The sequence below is a fragment of the Chelon labrosus genome (assembly GCF_963514085.1).
Source record: "Chelon labrosus genome assembly, chromosome: 21".
NCBI classification, from domain to species: Eukaryota; Metazoa; Chordata; class Actinopteri; order Mugiliformes; family Mugilidae; genus Chelon; species Chelon labrosus.
The window spans coordinates 15,896,844-15,916,680 of NC_140354.1; the positions used below are offsets into that span (position 1 = coordinate 15,896,844).

General features: G+C 43.1%; 1 protein-coding gene across 2 annotated transcripts; it reads right to left on the reverse strand.

Annotated features, from left to right (window-relative positions):
• Positions 1-2,023: 2,023 nt before the first annotated feature.
• hook2 (hook microtubule-tethering protein 2) lies at positions 2,024-18,270 on the reverse strand. 2 transcript variants are annotated; one of them, XM_084570583.1, is made up of 22 exons: positions 18,060-18,270; positions 16,562-16,644; positions 15,989-16,061; positions 15,809-15,859; positions 15,582-15,714; positions 15,177-15,244; positions 14,807-14,872; positions 14,569-14,649; positions 12,156-12,322; positions 11,467-11,607; positions 10,518-10,719; positions 10,271-10,381; positions 9,617-9,764; positions 6,547-6,613; positions 6,054-6,191; positions 5,304-5,391; positions 4,779-4,813; positions 4,606-4,688; positions 4,409-4,512; positions 2,914-3,015; positions 2,376-2,447; positions 2,024-2,294 (listed from the first exon to the last, which is right to left on the reverse strand). In XM_084570583.1, exons 1-22 carry the CDS (start codon positions 18,102-18,104, stop codon positions 2,166-2,168), a joined length of 2,187 nt encoding a protein of 728 aa, XP_084426709.1. In that variant the 5' UTR covers positions 18,105-18,270; the 3' UTR covers positions 2,024-2,165. The 2 variants fall into 2 exon arrangements, 1 of the variants encoding a protein (XP_084426709.1); XR_014699697.1 differs by lacking the exons at positions 2,024-2,294; positions 2,376-2,447; positions 2,914-3,015; positions 4,409-4,512 and having other exon boundaries at positions 4,613-4,688; positions 4,964-5,391.
• Between the last annotated feature and the right edge of the window lie 1,567 nt (positions 18,271-19,837).

Sequence of the window (19,837 nt, forward strand, 5' to 3'; positions counted from 1 at the left end):
GGACCTTCTTGCTCAACATGCAACATATACCTCTTAAAATGTCTTTAAACACAACTGTAATTCCTAAACCTTTCCTCCAGTTTGAATGTGAATACCCTGAATTTAAAGCTTCAAGTCTGTACTTCAAACTCGTATTCATCAAACAATTAAAATAACAAAAACCGTGTCAGCTTCCAGATAATTCTGCATCCAAAAATATAATTTCCTTTAAACCTTTATATTTGTCATCACCAACTCATATTTGATCTTATCCTTGATTTGTCAGCAGAACATTGTCATAAAGTTTTAGAGGCGTGCATCATGTGGCATACTGTACAATAATCTAAATAATTTACAACTACATTTATGAGTGAGCACTTCTTTCATGTCCCAATTTTCATTCAGTGGTTCCTGAACATCTTGTAGGTCAGTCAGATTGACGTGTTCATATTCTCTGAACCGTTGAGACGGTACTTTTCGTAAGTGCCGTCACAGATAAACAATGCTTCACCACTTCAGTCGGTCGACATTTGCACAAAGGATGTGAGAAGTTTGACTAATCAGCTTGGCCTTTAGATTGTTCCAGATTTAAAGTGCTCTTACAAGAAGAGCCAAGGTGTTAAAACCTAGGGACAGTCTCTCTTTATTTATTTCTCTGACCGGTCTGGATGAGTATTTATAAACCAGACTTTTACTTTAAAATGCAAAGAGAACACAAGACGCCATATTTATCTTAAGATCCCATTTATTTGTAGTGCAAAAAGAAGTAGAACAAACAGGACTACAACTTGCATCAGATCCCCCTTTCAAGTATGCTACAATCTACTAGACCATCATCTGGTACAAACAAACCCTGACAACCTAAAACGTTAACCCCTTCAACGCCATGCAAATGTGCAGGAAAGACTTCACACCACAAACAAGTAAAGAAAAATGTGTGCACACGAAAAAACAAAAACAAAACCAGGACTCTGGTCTGTAGATCATAGCAGGAACATTTACAGGGACGTCACAGAACAGCAGCTCTGATATGGGACCGACTAAAAATAAAGGTTAACCAGCAGTGATAAATACAGGCTGAGGCTTTTTAATCTGCTGTCGACTTCCTGTCAGCAGAAGAATTCCAGCGTATCGACAAATTCATTTCCTTCAACTGTAAATGAGGCCTAGCAGCGGTAAAAAGCCATTAGCTGAGGCTTTGTGTTTAGTGTCATTATTATTGTCGTGTTTTCCAGTGATAAACCAGGAGGACTGTATTCCCGTCAGTCTAAAGTGGTGAGTGCAATTAGGTCCTACCCACAACTAATCAGTCTTTGGGAAGAGATATGAGGAAAAAAATGGGAAAAAAATAACATTTATAGGTAGTAAATGTTGAGAAAAAACAAACGCAGAGGTCATGTATCAACAGACAAATGAACATCAAACTTAAGTCAGATATTTTCTTTAAAATAAAATCTAATTAAGTTAAAAAAAACAAAAAAAAAAAACAAAAGGAGTACTTTTAGTCTTACTACGAGGCACCGAACAAACCCACCCTCCTATAGAGAAAGTGCTTTGGTGATTTTTAAAGAGATTTAAGTGAAAACCAAAGAATTGAAGACTAAAGCCGCCGCTACACTCCCTCAAGATCATTGCATCTATTCAAAGGCTCTTCTTCAAACTTCAACTAAAAGCTCACAAAGAAAAAAAAAAAAAGAAGAAAACACTCTAAACAAACTGAGAAAAAGAAAAAGAATGAATGTAACGGAGGTATCGATAGCTTGTGTAGCTTTAGCGTGCCTCTGAGTAAGACCCGTGCCCTTCATTTAAATACCGGCTAAAGTAATTCACATTTCATCTTAGTGTTTAACAAAAAATATTGAAAAAAAAAAAAAAGAATAAAATCAAAAAGAGGCTAAAGAGAAAATAAAAGTCACCTAAAAAGGTGATGCAGCCTCTTTTTTATTATTTTTTTTAGTCTTCCAGTCCGTTTCTGTTTTTTCCTCTGAGGCTCTGCAGAGAACATTCTCGTCTAGAGCCAGCAGGGGGCAGCAGCAGATTGAAAATAAAACATCTGAGGCGCAGCGATCCAGTTGAAGGCATAAAAGGCAAAGACACAGGGAGCTGAGATGAAGCAGGGTCACCTCGTCCTCGCTGTGCTTTCGATTCAGCGTGCTCTCCAGCCCCCCCCACCCCCCGAGGACGTCTCATCTTGGGTGGTGTCGCGTCAGGCCTTTCCTGGCGTTGGTGGACTGTCTCTGCTGGGCGAGGAAGGACATGGCCTGGTTGGAGGGACTTAGCCGTTCGCCTGACACCGTCTTCTGCAAAGCCATTCCCTAAAGATGGGAAGGAAAAAAGTAATGAGTCGCGTTGTGTGTCTTCTGCCGTCTCATGCTTTTGTGTATTTGTACACCTACCATGTTGTACCAGGCTGTGATGATGAGTTTCTCCTCCTGGTCATGTCTGGCCCTGCTCTTCTCATAGTCGTGCTGCACAAAAAGAGACACATTAATGTTAATTAGTGGGATTTAAAGTGCTTTTATATCTTCGTTAAAGTCTGATAATACTTTAAAACAGAGACTGATGAGATGCACGCTTTGTAAAAAAGGAAAAGCTCTGTGAAAAGAGAAGACTGTCTGGTATTTAAACCTCAAAACGATGAGACAGCAACCTCAGCATCTGAACTACTTCAATAGTTGGTTAGTGGTCAGAGCCTCAGAGCCGCTGTCGTGTCATCATCAGCTGTTTATGAAATAACAAACGCTCCCTAGAGCAGATGCTAATGGTTAGCGCGGCAGCACCAGCAGTAACATCAGCCCAGTTTATTCTATTCAAATCAGCACCGTCGCCACCAATTAACGGCAGGAAATGATGAACACTGACGTAGCAGTGTGATTAGGTAAAAGTTAAAATGGTTTCATTTTAATATAAATCATGATCTAAAAGGACTCTCACCTCCAGATGTTTGATTCTTCTCTGCTTCTCTGACAGCTGGTTCTTCAGAGCCTGAACATCAGGGACTGGCTGCTGCTGCTGAGGATCCAGGGTTTTAATCACCTGAACACAGAACAGACCGTTGATTAAAGAGAGCGCTACACTCCTGTAATATAAAATAATAATAATATATAAGGAGGAGGAGGAGGAGAAAAGGAAGGAGCAGAAAAAAGGGAAGGATGAGAAGCAGAAGAAAAAGGGGAAGGAGGAGAAAAGGAACAAGGAGGAGAAGAAGGAGGAGAAGGGGAAGGAGGAGGAAATAGGGAAGAAGGAGAAGAAGGGGAAGGAGGAGAAGCAGAAGAAAAAGGGGAAGGAGGAGGAAATAGGGGAGAAGCAGGAGAAGAAGGGGAAGGAGAAAATTAAAAAGGAAGGGAAGCAGGAGAAGAAGGGGAAGGAGGAGAAAAGGAACAAGCAGGAGGAGGAGGAGGAGGAGAAGGGGGAGGAGAAAAGGAACAAGCAGGAGAAGGAGGAGGAGAAGGGGGAGGAGAAAATTACAAAGGAAGGGAAGCAGGAGAAGAAGGGGAAGGAGGAGGAAAGGAACAAGCAGGAGAAGGAGGAGGAGAAGGGGAAGGAGGAGAAGGAGGAGAAAAGGAACAAGGAGGAGAAGAAGGAGGAGGAGAAGGGGAAGGAAGAGGAAATAGGGAAGAAGGAGGAGAAGAAGGGGAAGGAGGAGGAGGAGGAGAAGGGGAAGGAGGAGGAGAAAATTAGAAACGAAGGGAAGAAGAAGAAGAAGAAGAAGAAGAAGAAGAAGAAGGGGAAGGAGTAGAAAAGGAAGGAGGAGAAGAAGGGGAAGGATGAGAAGCAGAAGAAGAAGGAGGAGAAGGGGCAGAAGGAGGAAATAGGGAAGAAGGAGGAGAAGAAGGGGAAGAAGGAGAAAATCACAAAGGAAGGGAATAAGAAGAAGGGGAAGGAGAAGAAAAGGAACAAGCAGGAGAAGGAGGAGGAGAAGGGGAAGGAGTAGAAAAGGAAGAAGGAGGAGAAGAAGGGGAAGGAGGAGAAGAAGGGGAAGGATGAGAAAAGGAACAAGGAGGATTAGAAGGAGGAGAAGGGGAAGGAGGATAAAATGAAGGAGGAGAAGAAGGGGAAAATAATGGAGGAAATAGGGAAGAAGGAGGAGAAGAAGTGGAAGGAGGAGAAAAGGAAAAAGGAGGAGAAGGGGAAGGATGAGAAGCAGAAAAAGAAGGGGAAGGGGGAGAAAAGGAACAAGGAGGAAAATGAAGAGGAGAAGGCGAAGGAGGTGATAAGAAGGAGGAAAAAAGAAAGGAGGAGGAAAAAGGGACAAAGGATGATGAGAAGCAGAAGAAGGAGGAGAAAATGAAGGAGAAGGGGAAGGAGGAGAAGTATAGGAAGGAGAAAATGAAGAAGGAGGACAAAAAGGAGGAGGAGGAGAAGGAGAATGGGGCTTTTCTCTTCTTTAACCAGAGCTGTTCCAGCTCCATTCAGTTGATGGACCAACCGTTTTGGCCTTGTCCACATAGCGTTTGTATCGCTCCTCCATCTGCTTCATGTCCTCGTCCTTCTTCTTCAGGATCTCCTGGAGTTCATCTATCTTCTTGGCCACTGAGGAAGAAACAGATCTACGTTTAGAGGAGAGGACGGCGTGGACAACGATCTCAAGGCCCCGGAGGGTTAAAACGTATTAAAACGTCTTACTGTTGCCGTCCACTTTGGGCTCGAGGTCATCGATGACTTCTCTCTTCTTCTGGAGGTCTGAGTGGGCCTCGTGGAGCTTCTCCCTGGAAGAGTCGCACGTCACCAAGAGTGTGAATTTATGTCGGTGCAACCCACACGGACAAATAATCAGTGAGCAGCCGTGGGGTACTTACAAATGCTCCTCAAGCTTTTTCTTCAATAAGGAGGACTTTAAAAGAGAAAAGAGGGAGGCGTTTAGTAAAATAATAATAATAAAATCTAAATAACAAACACACAAAGACTCAGTACATGCTGTGAAAGTCAAACTGTCAAAGAATCAAATCATGGGGCAGGTGCACAGAGGGAGGACCGTACTTACGATGGCCTGATTTTGGCAGATGATCGGTGGGGGCAGGCGGAGGGAGACAGACAGACAGAGAGGGGCAGGCGTTAGCAGTGAATCACCACAGCAAACATGGGTTAAATTCCCACACAGCACGTACGGAACAAACACTACAGTCCTCCAGCAGTCGTCTTTTCAGTCTACGCAGCGTGCCAATAAATCCTGACCTCTATCACCTAAAGAAATGAATTCTGCATCCTTCTGATTCACCACCTCCAGGTGAAACTAAATCACCGGGTACAGAGTCTGAATATTCTGCTCGATTGTTGATGAAGTAGGAAACAAGAGAAAGAGAGACGGAGGTGTCTTCACTCACGTCCTCGTTCTTGCTGTCCTGCTCCTGCAGGGCTCTCTGGAGCTCCTCGACCTGAGAACGCAGCTGTGAGATCTGCTGCTGGTTCAACCTTAGAGAGGAGGAGGAGAAAAGTAGGGGAAGAGAAAGTGAGAGAAAGAAGAAGAAAATGAACAAGTGATTTATAGTGGAGAGAGAGAGAGAGAGAGAGTCATTAACCAGGGAGATGGGAAAGTCATTAAGTTCCTGCTACTGTGGGTGGAAGATGTTTGTAAAGCGTCATGTGGATCTTTGTACATCTGCTGCAGGCCGAGTGCCGCCGCCGCCGCCTGGCCATTCACCGCTCGGCTCCAACTGAGCATGCTCACTCCACTCCTCTCCTCCTGTTACTGTTGCTGAGGATGCTTCCCACACCCTGGGCCTGGTGTTGCAATAGACGCACACACAAACACACACGCACACACACAGTCCACCCACATGTCCACATGCCCACAGGCATGTAAACACACACACACACACACACACACTCTCAGTCGAGGGACAATCTGGCTTTCTGCTGTCTGTCCTCCAGTCCAGCCCACACAGCTCACTTGAACACACAGTCCAGAGGGTGAGTTGACATTTAGGCAGATATCACTCCTTGCGTGAGCCAAACCACCGGCTTAATGGCCAGGAACACACAATATGGTGGCCTAGAAGGGGAACGGTTATTTAACACTGCTGAAACAGATTACACTCTTTAGACCACACACACACATACACACACACTCCTACCTGTTCTGAGTTTCCAGAGTGTTCTTGCTGCGCTGAGCCTCCTCCAGCTCAGCCTGGACCTCCACGACTCTCTGCCTGTAGGTCTCCTCCTGGACGCACAACATCTTGTTTTCGCTCTGTAGCCGCACCACTGTCTCCCTGTCAAAGAGACGCGACGATTAGAAGACAGCGGAGGCGAAGGAAGAGGAAAGGAGAAAGTGGAGAATATAATAAAGGGTGGCGGCTGAGAACCTTCCTACCCAACAAAACGCAGAGAGCAAATGTGCAGCGCTGCCATGTGTCACTACTATGTGCATTCAACTCCTATAAATAAACTTTAGCAGCTGTTTGAGCAGAATTAAAACAACGCACCAGGCAGCTATTCATAGCTACACCAGTGTTACAGGGTTTGGAAGAAAACGCCACGTTACACTTAAATCTGACATTAATCTGCATCCACAGCCTATACACACACGCAGACACAGAATAATAATTATAATAATAATAAACCTACTTGAGCTCAGTGGGCATGATCTCTGCAGCAAGGTTCCCCACTGCGACACCATTGTCACACAAGCCTCCTGCAGAGAGGGAGAGAGAGATTAAAGCGTCTGAAATACAGAAATACATTATGACTAACGTCGTCTTTGGTGTGATGAGCTTTTACAATTTCACTCCAGCGTCCAAAAGTGTCATTACAAACAAACGGTGTTCATTTAGATTATTATTTTTCTTTTAAATCGCTTTACAGTTTTTAATAACCCGCCTGATCCGATCCCCATCTTTTAATATCCAGTACCAGACTCATTTCTCTTATCTTCCTTGTATTCTCCTTGATCACATGTGCACCGTGTGACTGTATTAACTCCAATAAACAGAGTTAATGCTGTGTTGAGAGGGCAGCTCGTATCTTGGCTCCATCCAACGCCATAAACTCTGTAACCCTCTCTGGAATATTTTTCTCTTTGACACCGTCTTGAGGAAACTTAGACTTAGATAAACTTTATTGATCCACAAGGGAAATTGCTTGGTCACAGTAACTTTACTCTTCTTTTAAACGCAGCATTCAGTGTCTGTTGTTGTTTCGGTGCAGCCTTTGCCTGAGTGGACTCAACGCGATCCGTTTAATTTTGGTTCGTCTTCAGTTTTTGGCAACCGTTGAAACAGAAGAAGTAGTTTTGACGTTACCGATCTACCGATAACTACCGATCTAATGCCTGGATCAGTCCTGATCTCGTTTCCCTCGATTGGGACCAGGGGTCGCGTTAACCGAATATTTATTTATTTATTTATTTATTTTTTTTTAAATGTGACGGAAAAATCTGAAGGCCTTCGGTCATTTTGACAGATTGCAATTCACACCCTGACCACTTGGTGGCGAGTGACGTTATTAATTGGCTCTTGTCTCTCATCACAGTTTGCGTTCCAAACATCGCAGAACTTTTGTCGGTGCACGATTTCCTGGTACACCGATTACACTGATGCACACGTCACAGCTCGGCTAACCATAGACATATATACAATATATATGTATATACGTCTATGTCTTTGTAGCTAACGGCTACCAAAATGGAATTTGCATACTACCGAAGCACTTCAACCCTACGGTACCGTCTAAGAGCTGTTTACGCTAGCAGTCCCGTTCCGAGTACGGACAAGACGTGTCGGCAGCCAAAACCTTTTTATTTATTTATTTTTTTAAATCATTTAAAGTCAATACTGTTCTGAAAAAAGTACTTAAAGTTAATGAAACTTTAATGAAAATTAAATGCTATTGAATATGTCTTTATTATCATTTAAAAAAAATAAAGTGACGGGTAAAAATACAGTACTGTGCAAAAGTTTTAGGCAGGTGTGAAAAAATGCTGTAAACTAAGAATGCTTTCAAAAATATAAATAGTGATTGTTTATTTTTATCAATTTACACAATGCAAAGTGAGCGAACAAAGGAAAAACCTAAATCACATCAATATTTGGTGTGACCACCCATTGCCTTCAAGACAGCATCAATTCTTCTAGGTACACTTGCACACAGTTTTTGAAGGAACTCAGCTGGTAGGTTGTTCCAAACATCTTGGAGAACTAACCACAGATCTTCTGTGGATGTAGGCTTCCTCACATCCTTCTGTCTCTTCATGTAATCCCAGACACACTCAATGATGTTGAGATCAGGGCTCTGTGGGGGCCATGCCATCACTTCCAGGACTTCTTGTTCTTCTTTACGCTGAAGATAGTTCTTAATGACCTTGGCTGTATGTTTGGGGTCGTTGTCCTGCTGCAGAATAAATTTGGGGCCAATCATACGCCTCCCTGATGGTATTGCATGATGGATAAGTATCTGCCTGTATTTCTCAGCATTGAGGGTACCATTAATCCTCACCAAATCTCCAACTCCATTTGCAGAAATGCAGCCCCAAACTTGCAAGGAACCTCCACCATGCTTCACTGTTGCATGCAGACACTCATTAATGTACCGCTCTCCAGCCCTTCGGCGAACAAACTGCCTTCTGCTACAGCCAAATATTTCAAATTTTGACTCATCAGTCCAGAGCACCTGTTGCCATTTTTCTGCACCCCAGTTCCTATGTTTTTTTGCATAGTTGAGTCGCTTGGCCTTGTTACCATGTCGGAGGTATGGCTTTTTGGCTGCAACTCTTCCATGAAGACCACTTCTGGCCAGACTTCTCCGGACAGTAGATGGGTGTACCTGGGTCCCACTGGTTCCTGCCAGTTCTGAGCTGATGCCACTGCTGGACATCTTCCGATTTCGAAGGGAAATAAGCTTGATGTGTTTTTCATCTGCTGCACTAAGTTTCCTTGGCCGGCCACTGCGTCTACGATCCTCAACGTTGCCCGTTTCTTTGTGCTTCTTCAAAAGAGCTTGAACAGCACATCTGGAAACACCTGTCTGCTTTGAAATATTTGTCTGGTAGAGGCCTTGCTGATGCAGTATAACTACCTTGTGTCTCATTGCTGTGCTCAGTCTTGCCATAGTGTATGACCTGTGACATTAAACTGTCTTCCACAACCACACCTTGGTAGCAGAATTTGGCTGTTCCTCACCCAGTTCTGAGCCTCCTACACAGCTGTTTCTATTTCGGTTAATGACTGTATTTCAATCTACATGTGACATTGATGAGCATTAGCACCTGTCTGGTATAATTGGTTGATCATACACCGACTACAATCCTACTAAATCCCTGACTTTTTTCAAGTGTACCTATAAGAATTGATGCTGGTTTGAAGGGAAAGGGTAGTAACACCAAATATTGATGTAATTTAGGTTTTTCCTTTGTTCGCTCACTTTGCATTGTGTAAATTGATAAGAATAAACAATCACTATTTATATTTTTGAAAGCATTCTTAGTTTACAGCATTTTTTCACACCTGCCTAAAACTTTTGCACAGTACTGTAGATCATGAAGGGATTTTTATGACCTTATCAGTCAAAATGGCCGACAACGAAAAAGTCTAGCGCAACCTCTGACTGGGACGTACCTTGTTTTTAGCCCTGTAAATAAATACGACTGCCAGAAAGTGAAATGCACTCGGTCAAGCTCTAGATGAGTTCAATTAAAACTCACCTGCTCCACTGAGACATCTCTGCTGGACTTCTGCTGCACTGAGACATCTCTGCTGGACTTCTGCTGCACTGAGACATGTCTGCTGGAGTTGGGCGCACCTGAGCTCATCATTCGTCTCCCGAAGCGTGTCTCTTTCCGAAATCAGACGCTAAAGATGAGAAAAAAAAAAGAAAAAAAGAAAAGCAGCTTCACCTTCAATTTAATCGAAGTCACTCCGGTTTAATTTAATATCTTAGAACTCATGTTGTGTTTTTGTCAAACCATATGACTGTGTAACCCATGCTGCCAGACTTGGCATCACACGGACAAGCTGAATGTAAACTACATGTCAGTACATTATGTATTGCTTAATTACTCCCACAAGTAAGTGAGAACATTAATCACTCCTGTCAGATTGCAGAAGGTGCTAGAATTGACACAGGACGTGGGAGTCTGTTGAAGAATAGTACAATATTTGCCTGGCAACAATTCCTCCAGCAGGGATGTGTGTGTGTCCTGTAACGGGGAGTTACGCAACATCTGTCATCCCCTGAAATAAAAACTACTCCTGTTTTATCAGGAATATGACGAGGGCTTTATGCTGCGCACACATCTGTGAGTAATGGGCGTGATCTTTTCGTATCGCACTTGACCTTTTCATTTCGTCCGACTCACTTCTTTCTCCTTGAGCAGCGCCTCGTACTTGTCGTTGAGGTTCTTGTACTCAAACTGCCACTTCTCAGCTTTCATGGCCTCTGCAGAGTGCCGGGTGTGAAGCTCATGAGCCTGCAAGTTAGAGAGCATGCGGTCTAAAAAAACTGCTTTCCAAACATGTGCAGAAGCCAGACTGTGTTTAACATCACTTGTCTGTCAACACGGGAAAGAGATTCACTCTCCCTCCTGCCTTCGTCCCACAGCTTGCCTGTCTCTTGTAGGTGTCCAGCTGGCTGCGGACAACGTTGGCGCGGCGGAGCTCCTCCTCCAGCTCGCAGGTGCGCTGCATGTACACGGTGTTGCGCTCCTCCAGGAGGCGCACCTGTCTGCGCAGGTCTCCCAGATCCTCCAGCTTCCTCTTGTACGTCTCCACCAGCGCTTCGAGCTGGTTCACCCGGTCAGACGAGTGCCTGGCGACGAGGAGGAGGAGGAGGAGGAGGAGGAAAGGTGAGTGTGGGAGGTGTCGAGTGCCGGCACAGGAGTACAATCTTTACCACGACACATCCGTGTGGACATGTACTTAGCTTGTGCAAACCAACAACTATGACGCAGGCCATGAAATTCATATTATCAACACAGATGTCAGAGAGAGGAGCTGAATGGACGTCTGTGTGTGGGAGTGTGGGGGTTGTTTCTGTGAGTGGAAACTGACAATAAACTACTGCTTAAAGACAAAGAGGCTGGTGGTAATCAACATGTCTGATATTGGCAATTAATTCTTTAAGATTATCCATCAGTACTTTGACTTTCCGCATCATATCCATATGTCTGTACCCAATATTTAAATCTTAATAAAGTTTAATTTTTAAGTTACTGTCAATAACACAGGAGGAAACTAGGTTGTACGTTTAGAGCACCATAGTCCTGAGCCGTAGTAATCCACATGTATTTTCACATAAATACATTTTTTTATATGTAAATCACTGATAAATTATGAATGAATCAAACGGAAAAAAAAAAAAAAAGCTGTAAAGCACAAACCCTCAGAGTCCATGTGACTCAACGCCCACCAAGCGTGACTTTCTGCAGTTGCCTTGTGTACAAACTTGTTAACAGGGCCTGATTATATAACACCCATTATATAATCATCAGGTTTTTTTTTTTTTTTTTCTCCGATTAAATTAATTAAAGATGATTTAATTGGGGGCCGGTCTCACCTGAGAATGTCCATCTCGTCTTTGAGGGCCTGGGCCTCCTGAGCCAGGCTGGTCAGGTCCTCGACGCGCAGCTGCAGGTCGGCCACCTCGCGCTCCAGGATCTCTCCCCGCACGCGCATGTCATCCCTGCTGTTCTCCAGTCTGAAATACATTTAACACGTAAACACACAGCGGTTTTATATAAGAGGGTGGACTCGCGGTGAGGTTTGCTGGAGGGAGCGAGACGAGTCAACAACAGCAGCATCTGATTAGCATGTCTAATTGATGCTGACTCACGTGTGACGCTGGAAAATATCAACATGTCTGATGCGTATGTACTCGCTCGCCACTTCATTAGGTACACTAGTGAAAACTAATGCATTATAATATTACAGCCCTGCACTAAATCTCATCTTAATGTAGCCTGTGGTATTCAGCATTTGTTTAAAACAACAATTCAGGTTTGTAGAACTACTGAATAGCACGTTTCTATTATTTTGTCATTCTAGAAACAGCTTTTATTCAATCCTACATTCTCCAAAATGCTCATCCAGTTGAATCATCGCCTTTCTAACGCCGTTTTAACATCAACTTAACAAATGAATGTATTCTAGAGTTCCTAATAAACTGGCAAGTGATTGTAGACGGCGACTTACTCGCTACTATAACCCCTGAGCCGTCTTTCTATTCAAACTCTGCGCAACCTTTACCTGTAATTCTCCTCCTGAAGCTGCTCCATCTGACTCTGCAGCAGCAGCAGCTTCTTGCCGGTGATGGCGTTGGTGGAGGAGTCCAGGGAGTCGCTCCGGCTCAGCTTCTCCTTCAGGGAGCGCGCCTCAGCCTGGAGAGACGACTTCTCCTCCAGAGCCGCAGACAACTGTCGCCGGGAAAAAAACGAGGAAACGGACGACAAACATTTAGAAATGGGGGTTCAACTGCTGGGGTGACGAGAGAGAGTAATGGAGGGAATATAAAGAGACAAAGAAGACACGAACGTCGAATTAAATACAACCACAGGCACGGGACAGATTCAAGAGGAAAAAGGCGCAGAGTCAAGCTCACCACTTTTAGCGCAAAGAGGATCTTAAACACATGCTTTATTCTCATTTCTCATGCTCCGTCATCAAAAGCTGGTTAGTCAGCTGGTGTGCAATGGTCTCAGGCAGATGGAACTTTCTCAGTAGTGTAGTTGTTAGCGTTGCCCTCGGGGTCTAAACCAGACCTCCAAGATATAAACAGATGAATGTGCACGGCTCGTTGAAGACAATGAGTAACGCTGGTTATATACCGTTAATGGTCGACTGGACTGAGAAACGGGGCGACTTTAGTTCAGAGATAAATTTTGTTTATAAAAAAATGTTTGTGTCGCACTGAGTTGAGGTTACAGTTAGACAAGCTTGCATTCCAGCAGTAAATAAAAGGCGTGAGGTGGGGAGGGGGGGGACGCATACTTACCTGCAGGACATCTTTCCAGTTTGAACACAGCGAAACCCTTCACTGAACTTTAAGGACAGATTGCATGCTTTAGCACCGGACCAGTAAATAGCTTTCAAAACAACACAAATGACTAATCTCTAACGCGTGGGCTGAGTAAGTAAACAAACAGGTGGGCCGAGAGCAGCACAAATTATTGTTGGCTACTGCTCCATCCCAAGGCAATGTGTCAGTTTTATATCTTGATGTTATGCAACTATTGACTAGAATGTATCTTTAAAAAAAAAAAAAAAAAAAAGCTAAATTAGTCTCTTCACAGTCAGTGGTGCAAAAACAAGACATGGGGAACACAAACAAGCCCTTGGCAGCCTGATCAATAAAGGCCAAAGCACAAACGTTGCAGCAGGCACACAGAGTCAATAACATGCTGCAATCACAGCACAGCTAGAAAGACATGATTTTTATTTTAAAAACACACAAAATAGTCGTCAGGCTTTTCAGATAACATAACCGCTCTAGTGTAGAATAAGAAAAGAAATCCAGAATATCATCTTATGGATTCAGATGCTGCTCAGTATTCGCAAAAACCTGCAGTTCCTCAAATGGCCACTTGAGGCTGGCTCCAAAAGAGAGTCAACGCCCCATTGACCTCCATGTAAAAACGTCCAAATTAGAGCAAAAATAAACACGTATAACACGGTATGGTGGTGAATTCAAGGCGTAAAGTTAAGCATAATTACTGCCGTCTGTTTCGGCATCAGCCAACCATCTCGACTCCAGTCATGTTCCACAGCTTTGCCAATTTTTGGATTAGCGCGGGGGGGGGGGTTTAGGCGGCGCCAGGCTCTGCCAAAACGTTGACAGCCCGTGCCACCACGCCAAGCGTCAAAAGGACTCCTCGGGAAAAATACTGGCGACGTTACTGAGGGTTTTGTCTATCTTTAAGATCATGAGACAACCTGTTCATCAACGATCAATGGGAATATCTACAAAATTTGAGCCAATGATGAGTTTATCTTGTCCATCTCAGGATAGTGGTACAAAAAGGACAATAACGACTTAAGTTTCAAGTTTAAAAACGCAGCCAATATGGCGACCACTGACATCACAGTGGGTTAGTCCATCTCACATCAATACCAAGTACACAATCTCCGTTTGGAAAGTTCAGACTCTGAGGTAAAGAGTCTGGAAGACGAGAGGACGGTATCTTTGATAAAAGGGGAGGTGCAAGAACCCTTCCAGGTATTTGAACTGTACTTGTCAGATGTGTGTTTTGAAACAAAATAGCACTTGGGCAGAGGCCGATGACGTTTCACAAGAACACAAGTACAAACAAAAAGGCGGATTGAAGCTCGTGGCAGGGTCCGCCGTTCCCACGCGATGCAGCTTTACCATTTTGTGTCTCCAACCTCACGACAACAGTAGTATTAAATTACTGTTTTGCAAGTATTTCAAGGTTCATCTTAGAAAACAGAGGGTGATTTTTGTTCTGAAGGAAAACATTTTCAAAACAAGGGAAATTTGATACAAAAGGCTGCACAAATCCAACTTTTCCTGCACCCTCTGTGTAAAACGACTGTATCTAGTTCTTGAATGCATTACAGTATAAAGCAAAAACCTTTTCTTAAATGACTTACTTGTTAATTATATTATTTTATAGTTATATTTCAGGTAACTTAGCAAACCAACCTGATGTTCGAGGTCTCTGCAGCGCTGGCTCAGGTCCTCCTTCTCGCCTGCCTCTTCACTTAGAAAATAATACTTCCTGGACTACAAATACAGAATATCAGACAGAGAATGTGTCACACTAATCACAATAGGGGGTTTTACGTTAATAATAAAAAAAAAAAAAAAGAGAAGGATGTAACAGATCTGCAGAGTGGAGAGCAACAATACAAAAGGGGAAGGACTATGTTGTGGGTTTCACCTGGTAGTCAAAGTCCCCGTAGGTCTCTGGGCTTCCTGGTTGAGATGAAGGCTCCTTTGATAGGAGCTGAAAGAAAACCAGAAAAGGGATCCAGTGAATGCAGCTAGCTCACATTGTGGGAAAATAAATAAAAGAAGGGCAAGGTTTATTTGATTTTCTGGGCGAATTTGTTTGGTAAAAACTGGAAGGCAATTTTCCCAAGTTCAATGTTATTACAGACTAAACATATTCTCGAAATAGCGCAGAGGAGGGTTTCTGGGATGCCGTTCATGTTTATCCAGACTTCTTTGATGGCGAATTAACCATGACTAAGAGCTGGATTAATGCAAAGCAGAGGGAACCGAGAGGATAAGCAAAGAGGCTCACTCACCTCCTGAATGGCTGTCATCACAACATGCTGGACAGATTCCTCAAGTGTCATTATCTGCTGGATTTGCTCTGCGTTTTAGGGGGGGAGACAACAAAGATCCGGTGAAGGTGCAGCCAAACACGGATTAACACAAATTCTCTCCCGAGAGAAAAAAAAAAAAACACATCAGTGCTGGGTCTATTTTCAGAGATCAGTTTTTCGGTCTTCTGAATTATAAACTGTAAAACGGCCTTTAGCATGGGAAAAGCAGCAGGAGGTCATTTTATAAACGTGTGATGCCAAAGCTTAAATAAGAACCATGTGATTTGACTTCCAGTTAATCCTATGTTATTTTCACAGACGACTGCCTCGGCTGTCTTTTTTTATTTTTTTATTCCCCCCCCCCCCGCCCCACACACAGCTTACCTTGTTTCTTCTCACAACTGATAGCGCAACCCAATACAAGCTGCACCAGCTTGCCCAATTCGGTGACATCGGCCATCTCTCCTATAAGGTTCACGTCTGGCATGTGCTCATCAGATACCTGATGCCCGAGCACCTGTTTGCATGGAGGAGGAGTAAGGTGACACGTTAGGTTTCGAGCTTTGAGCATATTTTGTTGTAAATAATTAAAAATACTAAAACCTTCTTACGTCGTGATAGTATTCCATCATGCTTTTAAGAATCTTTTTTAAGTTGCTGACCTGAAAAAACGAAGCAGATTAAGAGTCGCAGTCTTGATACTCATTTTAAAAGTTAAAAAAAACAAAAAAAAACAGACATTACAGGTAGCCATAGGGTATTCTGTCATATCCTGTTGTTTCACAAATTACCTTGAGGCGCCAGTTGGCCCCGCTCTCCTCCTTGATCCGGCCGAGCCATGTCTCATTAAACCAGGAGGGGTCTCTGTTAATGAGAGCACAAGAGAGCTATAGCGACGACACATCTCTGGACGTCAAGATTCGTGGAGAGGCCACGGGGGCGGGGGGGGGCAACGAGGCCCCCCGTGCTTCTGTTCCCCCCCGGGGCAAAATGACATCCGAGTAAAACCATTCATTAAAGTTGCATGGCATGGGAATAATGATGAAGCTAGAGCAGCCTTAAAATAAAACTGTTTTTATTTATCGGTGCGTACGAGTAAAAATAAATAGGTTGCTTCACTCAAAAATCACACCTACGCTTGAGGCATTCAAGGCCACAGATTGGCAAATACACTCACAGATAACCTCACGGACTACACTTTTAATTTTGCATAGATAAAAGGACTTGTGCAACACGAACGGCAATTTAGTGCAAGTCACACAGATAAGCAAATCTCATACTGTTTCTACAAGCGGCTTCCTCTTGTGCTCATTCACGTAGATACTAAAAAAAAATAATAGGAAGCAGCTCAAAAGGAGGCTTACATTCTGTGCAGGACGTGTGCGATGGCCACTCCGCTCGTCAGCTCGTACTTGCTGCTGCATGACGGCACCTGAAATGTCTGTAGCTGAGAACGAAAGAGAACGACGCAGTTAATCGCTGAAGAAGGAACCTTTGACAGCACCGTACAGTCAACGCAAAGCCACGTTTCATTTCACGTGAATAGCACCGATCATCTCTTTTTCATGGCACCTGCCAGTGGGTGGGGTACATTAGGCAGCAGGTGAACATTGTGTCTTCAAAGTAGATGAAAGAAAAAGGAAGGGCGAGTGGACCGACCTGGCCGGCTTTGACTAATTGTTATGTGTATCTGTATGGTTTGATACGTGTGTGATGATTTAAATACTAAAGATTAAGATTAGATTTTGCTTATTCTGTCTTGAATATGCATTTCTGTTGTGAAGATAAAAGATTTATTCAAGTATTAAAAGCTTTTGAGTTATTTTTATCTTTGAATATGAACATATCTTGACATGGGCCAAATTGTGACGGGTCAGAACATCTCCAGAACTGCAGCTCTTGTGGGGTGTCCCTTCCTTAGACCACTTTTGGCAGGTGAACCAGATTTAGGGTTAACGCAAGGCTTGTAGATGCATGTAGGGACTTAAGGCGAGCCAGCGTGGTCCAATCCAACAGAACTAATGTCGGTTCTGAGAGCCAGACGCCAGTGGGTCGCTTAACTTGGGAGCACATGCCACCGGGAGGCGAGGAACACCCCTTTGTTGTTGTTGTGTGGGTGTGTTTGGTCTGCAACAATGCTCAGGCGGTGGCGCTCATCAAAGAGACATAAAAACTGAAATAAAAGGATCCAGGTGTTTCCCTGGGGAACATTACATCTCAATGAGATCATCAATGTTACTCACGTCACCTGTTATTGATGCTGTGGCTTTTATTTAGTGTATGTGCACAGTTTCTTTGTATATATATATTAAAAAAAAACACACCCTGGAATACAATCAGCTTTATAACGACCACAAAATGATTTGATGGAGTCTAAAAAAACTACAAAATAAAACAAGTAAACATACTCTGGGTTTTTAAACAGTTATGGGAGACTTTAGCCTGATTTAGCATGCTATTAATGTTCACCTTTGTGTGTGGGGGGGAAAGTGCCAAACAGGTGGATTTTCTTTGAGCTTTAAACGAAAGTTACTACACCTGGATTAGCCTAATAGTAGCCCAGCTTGGTTCGTTTTTGTGGTCGTTATCTGTGCTGACTGAGACAGTTTGATAACATGAATAACAAGTTAAAGCACAGCACCAACTTATACTCAGCTAGTTAGCTTATCTGGCTAGCGCGAGTTAGCTTGAAACAACACAACTTCCCTAACAACTAACCGCTTATAATTATTCAATAAAATGTCAGTTATCTCTAAAGTGAGGCAGTGACTTTGTAAAATAAGCCTGTATTCCTCTTAAATTGCCAACACCTGCTGCCACTTGTTAGCTAGCCGCTTAGCTCGTCGCTAACACCAAACTTACCCAGGTTAGCAGTGAATCACACAGTTCTGCTTTGTCCAGACTCATGTTGCAGTGGAAAGCCCGAAGCGACGTACAGAGAGAGAGAGGCGACGGAGTTTTCGCTTCAAGACGTGTTTTGCCCCGAAGTTTCAGTCCTGACACTTTCCACGTCAGTCATTATCCAGCCACGGCCTCCCGTCCGTAGCTCCGCTCCCCCCACCTTCGCGTTGCGGCTCCAGTTATCCCACCGAGCTTCCGTATTAAGAGCGTTCCCATGGAGACGGATTGTGTTACGGGTCAGCATGTCCGGTCACAATAATAAAAAATAAATTATCATGATAATAGCCTATTATTTTTAGGCTCTCATAATTATGTTGGCTTAAAAATGTAATTTGTTTACCGTTTATTCAACCAGAAAAATAATTCAACGACAATAATAATAATATTCTGGTCAACACAGACACGTAAACAAATGGCAAACAGCGCAAAAATATCTCAGCAAATCAGAATTAAAGAGTACTATGATTATATATATGTATTTATTTATATATGTATAAAAAGATATTCTCATACAATTGTGTGAAAAGTTTAAGTGCCGCATGTTAAAACCACACGAGCCAAACAAAACCATAAAATATTAAATATTTTTGATTCAAAAAGTACCCACAAATGGAAGATTCTTCTTCTTTATGTTTATATATATGTGTATTTTATTAAAAACCCGCCACATAATTACCACCCAAGTAAACAAAAGTTGCTGCCTAAATCCAAGACACTGGGCCTGTAACTTGAACATTTTACAAACTCACTTGTTAACATAACAGCTCGATTTTAAATTATTTTTTTTCCATTTAAGGAAGAAAATTCCAACAGTGAACGGTGGAAAATGTCTCAGTTCATTTTGGCTCTATTGTTATTATCATGTTTTTTTTTCCTCCACTCAATTCAAATTTCCCTAATGCACCACTGGATGGCTCTAGCTGACAGATAGCTATAGAAAAACATCTTGACGCACAGCTGGCAGCACCATTCTGTATGACTGCAGCTACATGATGACTTCTAATAAAATATGCTCCCTAACAGAGCCATCGTGTTGTTTTTAAATTAGCAGGAATAATATTAATTTATTCAGTTTTCATCAAGATGTTCTGCTGGCTTCTTCTGGGTATACAGAAGTATATGTGTTCCAGATTTAGTCTGTTATCTTGGACTACGGACAACCTGTCTTGAGCGCTGTCAAAATGTTTCCAGAGTGGGCTTGTGCTGACCGCCCCGGCTCAGAAAAAACTTTAGCGGGTTTCTGTCAAAAGCCTCCTCCTCACATTATTAACATGCTGTCACACACGTACACCCTTTTCCTCGAATCTGCCTACCTCGCCATTCACTTCCCTCTCCTTCCTGTGCTCTTTGTCACAAATCAAACTGAGGTGACCAATCGGAGAGACGCACTGCCCACTGCTTCCTGTTTACTCAGGCTTCTTGAACACCTGCTTGAGATATCTGTCACTGCTCCCAGTCCTTTTTAATCCCTTAACCAGTCTGGTCACGGCACTGCCTCAGATCTGGCTTTACCATATTTGTCTTGCCACAGTTCCTGTTTTTCTGCATGGTTTTTCGTGCCAGAGGAATGCACATGTTTACCCAGTCCCTTCCACTGGCTCTTTTTTATGACAGTGCCAACTCTTGTTATCTCCCAGGGGACCAAATTGTTTATTTTGCATCATTGAATTTATTTTTCTTTTATGTTAATCTTGTTCTCTTCAGTGGAGTTTTATAAGAGCTACTGCAAAACATGAAAA